General features: G+C 37.3%; 1 protein-coding gene across 1 annotated transcript in view; it reads left to right on the plus strand.

The window, feature by feature from the left end:
* Nucleotides 1-7,850: 7,850 nt before the first annotated feature.
* The window catches only part of LOC108542669 (adhesion G protein-coupled receptor L3), a gene marked incomplete at its 3' end in the record, with an annotated part of 115,669 nt that continues 111,668 nt past the window's right edge, over nucleotides 7,851-11,851 (plus strand). The window contains exon 1 of the mRNA XM_017892774.1: nucleotides 7,851-7,855. Coding sequence (XP_017748263.1) covers nucleotides 7,851-7,855 — 5 coding nt within the window. The remainder of the gene's footprint in view (nucleotides 7,856-11,851) is intronic.

Below are 11,851 nucleotides of genomic sequence, written 5' to 3' on the forward strand. Positions count from 1 at the left end.
TTACAAAAAATTAGCCCGGTGTGGTGGCAGGCGCCTGTAGTCCCAGCTACTTGGGACACTGAGGCAGGAGAATGGTGTGAACCCGGGAGGCGGAGCTTGCAGTGAGCCGAGATTGCACCACTGCACTCCAGCCTGGGTAATGGAGCAGCAGACTCCATCTCAAAAAAAAAAAAAAAAAAAAAACAAACAAACAACAAAAAAAGAAAGATTTACAATATTTTTGTGGTTTCACTTGAATTCAGGAATCATTTATATGCCAGTTATGCAGCTCTTTCTTTTTTGCTATTTAAATTACTTGAAAAAAATGAAATGTTTAATGGCCTCACCAGTCTTGGAGAAAATTCAGTGAGTCTCATTATTAGATAGTCACATTGAAGAGTCAAGCTTTAACTCTACAACCCACGATGACTCCTTGAGGAGTCTAATTTTAAGCTCTTTGAGGAAAGGGGCCTTGTTTTACTCAACCATGTATTCCCATTATAGCACCTAGTTGGATCTCTTGTTTGTTTCATCCTTATGTTTATTTGATGAAAAATCAATACTAATTTTTTTAAAGACATATTTTATGATATGGTACTTAAAAAGTAATATAATCTTGTTTGTCTTCTAGACTCTAAATATAAACAAACAAAACAAATAATCAATAGAGGCTTTACATTTTATCCATCTTAGAACATGAACACATATGTAACAAGCAAATGCATATTATATTCTCTAAAGGCATCTGCAATAGATCAAAGTTACCAGAAGTGTATTCTTAAAAGAAAAAAAAATTGAAGCTTAAATTTACAGGACTTGTTTACTGTTACACTTTAAAATTTTCTATTTCCAAACATGGAGGATAATTTTCCTTTTTCTTTTTTTTTGCGAAACAGAGTCTAGCTCTGTTGCCTGTGCTGGAGTGCAGTGGTGCAATCTTGCTCACTGCAACCTCCACCTCCAGGCTCACAGCAATTCTCCTGCCTCAGCCTCCCAAGTAGCTGGGATTACAGGTGAACATGCCACATTGCCTGGGCTAGTTTTTGTATTTTAGTAGAGACAGGTTTCACCATGTTGGCTAGGCTGTCTCGAACTCCTGACCTCAGGTGATCTCCGCGCCTTGGCCTCCAAAGTGCTGGAATACAGGTGTGAGCCACCTCGCCTGGCTAATTTTATTTTTCTTGATTTTATTTTAACTTTATACTTATTCATAAACTTAAATTTCCACAGCTTATTTCTGGTATCCCTTTACTCATCATTACTTAAATTATAATCACAAGTTAATATAAAAATATGTGTCTCGGCCAGGGCGCAGTTGGCTCAGCCTGTAATCCAGCACTTTTGGGAGGCCGAGACGGGCAGATCACGAGGTCAGGAGATCGAGACCATTTCCTGGTAACAGGGTGAAACCCCATCTCTACTAAAAAAATACAAAAACTAGATCGAGCAAGGAGGCGGGCGCCTGTAGTCCCAGTTACTGGGGGAGACTGAGGCAGGAGAATGGGTGTGAACCCAGGAGGCGGAGCTTGCTGTGAGGGCTGGGATCGGCCACTACCACTCCAGCCTGGGTGAAAGGAGAGAGACTCCGTCTCAAAAAAAAAAAAAAAAAAAAAAAAAGAAAAGAAAAATTGTCTCTCTAGAAATATTAGGCAATAACTTCAGTAACTAGGTAACGATGTCAAAACTCAAGAAGTAAAATACAATATTGAGGCTAGCCCTAGGAAATGACTCTAAATCTATACCAATTCAACTACTTATGCCCTTGGTATGTTTTGTTGTTCACTGAAAAATCAATCAACTCTGATTCAGTTGAACTGAATCTCCCAGTTTATTTATTTGTTTTTATGTTTTTCTCACTCCCAAAGTTTATTTGACATTCCCATCAATTACAACTTTTAGCAATTTCACAGTAATAAGAACACTAACATAACTGTATTAACATTTTCATACTGCTTGGGGTCAGTATATTTATTTGATTGTTTCAAGTTTAAACAAGGAATAATAATTGAAATGGAGCTATAGAAGAATTTGTATAAGAAGAACAAATTCATTTCACTACAATGAAGAAGCAAACATTAGTTTAATTCAGCCAACAATGACTGAAGGGCTACCATGTGCCAGTGAGGATCATGGTATCCATACTCAAAAGCCACCGCCACCTCTCTCACACCCCCATGCTGTATTATGTATGTTTATATCCATATCATTCTAATTGTCATTATCACCATTACCACCACAGATGTTTAGCCAAATAGGTACACTGACTCCTCTCTCATTCAATCACTCTTCAACACAACAACTCAAGTGATCTATTAAGTGAAAGTTTTATCACATCATTTCTCTGCTGAAAACCTTCCAGTGGCTTCCCACACCACCCAGAGTAAATGCCAAAGTTCTCACCATGGCCTGTCAACACCCATATGCTGTAGTCCTCATCATCTCTCTGTCCTCATTTCATACTGCCTTTCATATGACTCACATGCTATGCTCCAGCCACATGGCTGCCTCACTGTGTCTAGCCCTTTGCAGATGTTATTCCCACTGCTTAAAAAGTTATTTACATCTCTCATTTGGCTTCTTTTGTCAAAATCTTTATTGTCATCTTAACAGTAAGGCTATGCTTTACATCCAGTTAATACTTGCAACTGAGCATGGTGGCTCACGCCTATAATCCCAGCACTTTGGGAGGCCGAGGTGGTGGATTGATTGAGGTCAGGAGTTCAAGACCAGCCTGACCAACATGGTGAAACCCCGTCTCTACTAAATATACAGAATACACACACACACACACACACACACACACACACGCACACACACACACACACACAAATTAGCCGGGCATGGTGGCAGGTACCTGTAAACCCAGCTACTGGGGAGACTGAGTCAGGAGAATCACACACACACACACACGCACACACACACACACACACACAAATTAGCCGGGCATGGTGGCAGGTACCTGTAAACCCAGCTACTGGGGAGACTGAGTCAGGAGAATCACTTGAACGCAGGAGGCAGAGGTTGCAGTGAGCTGAGATTGTGCCACTGCCCTCCAGTCTGGGCATCAGAGTGAGACTCTGTCTCAAAAAACAAAACAAAACAAAAAATCCTACAATTCCCCTCCCCCAACACAGCGTATCCCCCTCCTCTGCTTTTCTTCTTCTTCTTATCCTTAACGCTTCTTAATATCTAATATAATGCATGTTTTTTTCTTTTATCCTATTTACTGTCTGTATCTCCTACTAATGTAAGCTCTATGAGGGCAGGTATTTTTATTTTTTGTTGTTTTCATGGTTTACTTCTGTATCCCCAGCATTTAGGGTAGTAGTTGGCATGTGGTAAGCAATCAATAATTCTTGGTTAAGGAATAAATAACAATATTGCTACTAATAGAAAACATTTATTAAGCTATTTTTCTCTGCCATATACTTTGCTAGGTACTTTAAATGCATATTTACATTTTTCTCCTCAAATAAATACAAATATATTATTATCTCTGTTTATCAGGTGAAAAAAATCTAAGGCACAGAGAGGCATTACAATTTGTCCAAGGTTATATCGCTTTTAAATGATGGAATGTTTATTTCATTATATTGTAAGGCGATATGTCCGTTACTACTACAGTTTTTCATTAATTCGAATAGTCTCATTATTTTACCCTTTAACATCTCATGAGTTGGGATGTGCCTAACCATTGAAGACACGTCAGAGTTAAATTGACAGAGATTTTGTTTTTTCTTTCTAAGTGGTACATAGAATAATTGATGATGTTGTAGCATCCATAAGATACAGTTTATTAAATCTTCTTAAGAGTAGTACTCTTTGCTTCATCTCTGAATCCCTGATACCCAGCACAATGTGTAATGCAAGACAAATATCAATAAATATAGGCTGAATGAACAGAGTTTGTATATTTCTCCTCTTTGTATTTTCTATTTTCTTTGGTAGCTTTTTCTATAAGGCTTTTTAGAGAAGGTTTCCATGAGAGCAAGGAACATAATAATTATTATTCAACATTTTATTCCCAATATAATACCTGTCACATGATAGTTGATTAATAAATATGGATGGAATAAATTAATCTTATAATTCCCAGAGCTGAGCTCTCTCACAGGCATATAACATATGCCATATTCTGACACTTTTTAAAAATTACTTCAAACCTTTATCAGTTCATCAGAAAATATGGGTACGTATGGGTTCTTGAGTCAAACTACCTGCATTAAAATTCTGGCTCTACCACTTGTGAATGCTATGAGATTGGGAAATTTATTTAACCTCTCCGTGCCTCAGTTATGCATCTAGAGCATTAGAACATTGCTTGGTGCATAATAAATGCTCAAGAAATGCGAAAGTTTATTTCACACTATTGTGTGTTCATTGTTTATTGCCTTATTTGTATGCTGAACACTATAGCAAGCTCTGTGGAATCAACAGTTTTTCCTTAGTTGGTCGGGAACCCTTACTTAGGGGATTTAAAATGCCATAAACAAAAATAAATTAGCTCTGTAAAGATTACTTCCTCTACTGTCAACTGCAGTGAGCAGGCTGCTTTCTATTACTATTATTATTTATTATTTATTTTTTGAGACAGAGTTTCCCTTTGTCACCCGGGCTGGAGTGCAATGGTGCGATCTCGGCGCACTGAAACCTCTGCCCGCCGGGTTCAAGCCTCAGCCTCTGGAGTAGCTGGGATTACAGGCGCCTGCCACCACGCTCGGCTAATTTTTGTTTATTTTTGGTAGAGACAGGCTTTCGCCATGTTGGCCAGCCAAGTCTGGAACGCCTGACCTCAGGTGATCCGCCCCCCTCGGCCTCCCAAAGTGCTGGGATTATAGGCGTGAGCCACCGCTCCCGGCCAAGACCCAACTCTTAACTGTAATAACTTGGAATATTAAGAACCTGAACTTGATCCGTAAGAAAACAGCCTGGCCGGGCACCGTGGCTCACGCATGTAATCCCATGACTTTGGGAGGCCTAGACGGGTGGATTACTTGAGGTCGGGAGTTCGAGAACAGCCTGAACAACATGGTGAAACCCCGTCTCTACTAAAAATACAAAACTAGCCGGGCGTGATGGGGCATGCCTGTAATGCCAGCTACTCAGGAGGCGGAAGCAGGAGAATCGCTTGAATCCTGGAGGCGTCGGTTGTGGTGAGCTGACATTGCGCCATTGCATTCCAGCCTGGGCAACAAGAGCGAAACTCCTTCTCAAAAATAAATAAATAAATAAATAAATAAATAAATAAATAATAAAACGGTGGGTCTCCTTAACAGTGCACGTGTTGTTCCGTTGTTCTACTTATGAATGTGTAACCTTTGGAGAATTACTGAATCTCTTGGTGACTCAGTTTTGCCATCTGTAAAATAATGATAATTAATAGTGCCTTCTAACAGATTTGTTGTTCTAATTAAATGGATTAGTCCTTGTAAAGTGTTCAGAATATTGCCTGGTCCATAAGTGCACAGTAAGTTCTCAGCAGGTCTGGACCATAGTAAAGCCTATAAAAGCATACGTGAGCAGTATTTGGGACAAATTAATTTCCAAATCCATTAAAATGTTTACATATGTTTACATATGTGTTAAAGTTTCAACAGCATTGGCCTAGTGGACAGGGAGAGATTTTAATAGACCTGGATTAGAATCGTGGTCCTATCAATTGCCAGCTATGTAAACTTGGGCAAATTATTTAATTTAACCTATTTCATCTCTGAAATGAAGATGAGTATGCTTACCAAAAAGTTGCTGGGAGTACTAAATTAGAGAGTACACAGGTAAAACATTCAGCACAGTTTCTGGCATGGTAGGGGCTAAATATGCACCAGATAATACAAATAAATGCCCCCCAAAATCTTACATGATATAGCCACTACAATTTTATGTTTATTAAAACAGCTTCCTCAATCTCCTAGCCATTAGGAGAACTAGAAAATATAAATGGATCCAATTACAAAAATAAATATACTTTCGTATTGCTGATAGTCTGTGGAGTTTCACTATCTCAGGAGGCCATAGAGTCAAGTATTAAAATGAATTCCGAAGAGAACTGGATAATTTCATGACTGATAATATGAATGCTTCTTTTTAAAAACTAGACGTAATCAAATCTGCTGCCACCAACTGATAGCCATGGGGTCTCAGGCAGAATTTCCTCTTTCTACCCAGGGCACTGTACAAGTAGCCAAAAGCTACTGAGAGCATTGTTATGGTTTCAGATTTCTTATTTCCTCTATTAGGCCCTTGGGAAGGTTTCTTCAGTAATGGACTTTGGATGTAAACGAACACTTGAAGGGTGGGGAGAAGGAAATGCTTCTGTAGTCAGCCAATGGATTGTCTACTAGAGTGAAGTTAGAGGAAAATAAAGATTTGTAAAGGGAAAACCATGAAGGAAGGTACATATTTAGAGAACAAAGGAAAACATGAAGGAGAATAAAAAAGAAAATTAATGCATTTTATGTGTAGAAGGTAAACCTTTCTTCTCTTGTGCAGTTTAGACTATGTTTGTTTATTTGTTTGTTTGTTTTTTTGTTTGTGACAGAGTCTGCTCTGTGGCCCAGGCTGTAGTGCAGTGGGGCAATCTTGGCTCATTGCAACCTCCACCTCCTGGGTTCAGGCGATTCTCCTGCCTCAGCCTCCTGAGTAGCTGAGACTATAGATGCCCACCACCATGCCCCGGCTATTTTTTATTTTTTTGTATTTTTAGTAGAGATAGGTTTCACTATGTTGGCCAGGCTGCTCTCAAACCCCTGACCTCGGGGAATCTGCCCGCCTCGGCCTCCCAAAGTGCTGGGATTACAGGCATGAGCCACTGTGCCCAGCCTAGACTATCTTGGATTTTATAATTTTATATTCTCTCTTAAGTATTAATTTTTTTTAGAAGATGCCCATCCCAAATAATAAAAATGTTTGTGATCAAGAATAGTAATATTTTACTAGATTATTTTCATTTCCTTCAGCTTCTTCTTAAAGTGTTAAGGAAGACTTATAATTAATCATAATCATGAAATCATTGAGAACGACACTTTTAATAGCACAGTATTAAAAACATGGAATATGGAGTCAGAGAATCCCTGTTTAGTTACTACTTGTATGATTATAATGCACTTACTATTTGAGCCTATATTTTCTCATTTTTAAAACTAGGAATATATAGTAATAATTACACGTTTTTTGGTCTGAATTAAATGAGATGATAGTAACTTTAAAATATTGCAAAATGAGCCAGATGTTGTGGATCACACTTGTAATCCCAACACTTTGGGAGGCTGAGGAGGGCAGATCACGAGGTCAAGAGATCAAGACCATCCTGGCCAACATGGTGAAAACCGGTCTCTACTAAAAGTACAAAAATTAGCTGGGCGTGGTGGCACGTAGTCTCAGCTGCTCGGGAGGATGAGGCAGGAGAATCACTTGGACCCGGGAGGCGGTTGTTTCAGTGAGCCAAGACTGCACCACTGCACTCCAGCCTGGCAACAGAGTGAGACTCCGTCTAAAAAAAAAAATAATAAATAAATAATAATAATAATTGCAAAATGTAAAGAACTTTACAAGTGTTTATTTTCACTGTTTTCTATTATTGTATTCCAGAAGTTATAACTCGTAATAGCATTCAAAATAATGCTTATACTTTTCAAGGCAGGCTGAAGGAAAAAAATTAAGCAAAATGAATCAAATTCTAAGAAAGAAACAAGTTATGAACAGTGAATTTCAAAGGACAGGAGAATTAAAATTTTCTTTTGGAAGTACGATTATGAGGGTAAAATGCTAAGAAGGAGTTTTGTTTAGTTATTTTTATGAAAATACTAGTCCGTATAAGCACAATGAGCACAAAAACAGTGACGAAATAAGGAAAATTGCAAAACTTTAATAAAATGTCGTATGTAAATAGTCACTCAAACTTAATTTCTTTTAGACAATAACTTTTCTCTGATATACAACCATACAAAGCATTTATAACACATAATTTTATTAAGCTAGCTATGTCATCAGGTAAGATTCAATAGCAGTATATATTGAAAAAAGTGTCATGTCACCTCTCCATGGCTGGAATATAAACTCTCATAGCCTATAATATGGGCTAGAACTTTGCCAATCAGTGACTGTTCAGCAAATCTAGATTTGTTTTTCTCTTGTATTTAGCAATAAGATGAATCCTTTCTTGGGCACTGGTGACAGCATGTCTATCACTAGGATTTATTCTGCCAAAAGTTGGCATTGAACAGAGCCTGCGATAGTCTTACATAGCAGTGAATGGAAAGGTGGGTATGGGGGATCAGGGATAGCCTTTAAAATTGATTTTAATTCTGCTTAAAGTTAAATGGAATGGTATGACCCTGCTTGTAGACATCTCTCTGTGGCACAGTTCCATGAAAATAAGTTCTATATTGATCCCTAACGTTAGTATGTCTATTAAACTAAGTCTTCCAATGTATTTCATAACAAATTGAAGTTTTTAAAAAAATATTGTATCATTGTTATTGCTTCATAAGAGTTTAAATCTGATTGTTCTGAGATATGATCATTTGGGGGAAAGGGAGCTTAATTTTCTTCCTGAATATTTCCTGGACAATGTAAAATGCATTTAAGAAATAAATTTTCCAGTCTATCAATTGTACAAACTCTTAACCACCCCATTTGCTTGTCCTACTATTTATCCTTTCTCTTCTTTTGTGATGCTTCTCTTTTTGTGGGATACTATACCCTTCACTACCTTCTTGACCTAGTCCTGATGTTCATCTCCCTTTCCTGAGAGCTCATTTACTTCTAGTCAGGCACAATGCTAAAAGCTAAGGAATGAATCCTAACAAAACACATGTTAGTGTATAACCCAGTCTTGGTAAATTTGGAAAGGCTCCTTGATGGAGATAACATCCAAGCTAAGCTGAAAGGATAAATAGGAGTTAGTTAGCCAGGTGAAAATGGGGGCAAGAACACATTACAGGATGTGCAAAGGCCCTGAGGCAGAAAGAACAGGGCACAGCTGGGGAACCACTGGTAATTTTATATGGTTTAAATAATATACTTAAAAGATGAGAAAGCATTATAATGAGTTGGAGAGAGAAACTCATGAAGGGCTTGGGAATGAAGAAAACAATTCAGCTTTTGTTTGAAGGGCAGATTGGAACTGTTTAAGCACTTTAATCAGTAAACTAACATATTCCAATTTATACCCTAAGAGTATCTCTGGAAAAAGGTAGAGAATGATTTGAATAGGGTAATTTTAGAAAAAAGAAAGAAAGAAAGAACATTAATTTTCATTATATGGTACTGGTGCTGTTGTTAAATTATGTTTGGTTTGATTCTATTATCTTTAAAAATCTGAAATGTAAATCATTTAAATAGAGGATAAGGATGTATTATTAAACCCATGCTAAAATACTTACACCACACAGCCAGCAAAAATCTTGCGGTAGTGTGACTTGGCCCATTGTGCATGATTTGTGCAGCTGAGACAATAGGCTGGAGAAATCTTGCACTACGTGTGTAGCTATGTAGTTTGTCATAGTGAAAATGATTTTACTGAACAAATCTTTTCTTCTCCCAGAGAGTTATATGCTAATTAAAATATCTAATCGAAGAAAGGTGCATTCATTTAGAAAGTATTTGTCAGTACCTACATAATCCTCAAGAAGGGAAAGAAGACAATTGAAAAGCAGAGCTTCTATTTTAAAATTAATTCTTACTCTAGTTCAGAGGCCTCCTGAACAAGTTAAGTTGAGCATGAGATTATTTAACTAATAACAGGTAACTGCTAAGAATCTCCATTTTTACATGATCAAACTAAAGAAGACAAAGAAGAAATAGCAATGCTTTGTTTGAAACAAAAACTGTAGCTCATTATCAATGAAAAGATTATAGTCCCTGTCAAAAAATTAAAAGTTGCTCAAAACCGTCCCTTCAGAAGTACAAATGAGAGCTGGCATTGTTTGAATTAAAGGATAATTCCAACTTTAATAGCTAGAGAAAATAGTTGGAGCTAGCTTTTAACTGTTGGCTTACTACTTCCCTATCTTAGTTCATTTTCTACTATGGTAACAATACCCAAGACCAGGTAATTTATAAAAGACAGAATCGTTTCTCATAGTTCTAGAGGCTGAGAAGTTCAAGGTCAAGGACCCCACAACTGGCAAAATTCTTCTTGCTGCATGATCCCATGGCAGAAGGCAGAAGGGCAAGAGAGCATACAGTTTGTGGGAGGGGTGGAGACAGATGGGAGGGGACCAAACACACACATCCTCTTATCAGAAACCCATTTCCTAGATAACTAGCCCTCTCCCACAATAACGGTGTTAATCCATTCATGAGGGCAGAGCCCTCAGGTCTTAATTCCCTTATAAAAGTTCCACTTTTCAACACTCTTGCACTGGGGATGAAGTTTCTAACACATGAAGTTTGGGGGACACATTTAAACTGTCGCATTCCCCAAGTAGTATGATGTCAAAAGGATTTTCTGTCAGCTGGAAAATCAGCACAAAATGTTCTTACATCTCAGCAGTGACACCACTGACACACTTTTTTTTTTTAAACTAATACTTTCTAAAATTTAGTTTTAAGTTATTCAATTTTCTTGATTGTAGGTAATATTTCTTTTAAAACATTTGATTGATTATATATGCAAATTATAAATATTAGAGTCATTTTTATTGTGTATAGTTGTAAGCTTTCAATTGCACTTAGTATTTTGAAATACGTTATGTTGGGATTGTGTTATATGTTTAGTGTCAACTTTATTTTTTGAGTCATGAGCTTTGATATGGCAAAAGTAAATATTGAAATAACTGTATTGCCATTTTGCTCTGCTACTGCTTTCATTAACAAAAGGTTGATGATGGGGAGCTGAACATAAGTAGTGGTGATTAGAAAGAAAAAAATAGGTGGATTTCAAATAAAGGCATGAGACAGAATCAAAAAGACTTGGTTATTTGGGATCTATAGTATATGTGGAAGAAGGAGGGAAAATAAGACACTCTGCCTTCTTGTATGAACTTTGAGTAGATGCAGTTCTGAACATTACCATTCATATGGAAAGGGACCATGAGAGAAAGAGAAGGAGAGCTGAGAAGAGTGGGAGGGAAAATTGAAGAAAGAGGCAAATGGCATAATAAAAAGCATCACTTCAGAAAATACTGCAGTGTCAGTGATTAAATGTTCAAAAATATCCCATCCCTTCACCATCTCTATCCTGTTTCTTTGGAAGCTTTATATACATCAAATACATTGTGATGAACCTGGGACTTCCTTGGGGTAGCAGAGGTGAAGATATTTTAAGGGAAGTAGAAAATGAATTACAAACAGCTAGAGGCTCATATCAGAATGCCCTACATCTCCTTCAACATGAGTGATCTTGAATCAGACTAGAGCCAATATCCCTACAGTTTATTGCCAGTAAGTGAGGTTAGCAGTAGTTTCTAATCTTACAGCTAGGAATGCAGTCTGTGTACAGGAAGGACAAGCATACTCTTGCATTCCCATGTTGAGAATATGAATATATTTTCCCAAAAAGATGATTCTTTGCAGTGGTTATTTCCATAGTATGCGTATTCCTTGGAAACATAGGTTCAATTACCTGACAAAGAACCTAACTACCTTTATTTGGAACTTGGAATACACTTTCCCATTCAAAAAATCTTGTTAGAGGATAATTTAGGTTTGTAACCATTTGGAAACTACTTATACTGTATATTAATAAAAATCAAATTTGAAAATTGTGTGAAGGTGAGTCTGTTCTAAGAGCAATAAAGTAGACCACTAAGCTACTCCAGTTTGTGATTAAGGAGACTATATTCAGAATTGCTCTTTATTTTTTAGCTTGTCAGCAGTGTAATTTCTGTTTCTTGGTTTTTTGTTTGTTTTTTTTTTTTGTTTTTTTTTT

This window comes from Rhinopithecus bieti, unplaced genomic scaffold (assembly GCF_001698545.2).
Source record: "Rhinopithecus bieti isolate Rb0 unplaced genomic scaffold, ASM169854v2 scaffold_20169, whole genome shotgun sequence".
NCBI lineage: Eukaryota > Metazoa > Chordata > Mammalia > Primates > Cercopithecidae > Rhinopithecus > Rhinopithecus bieti.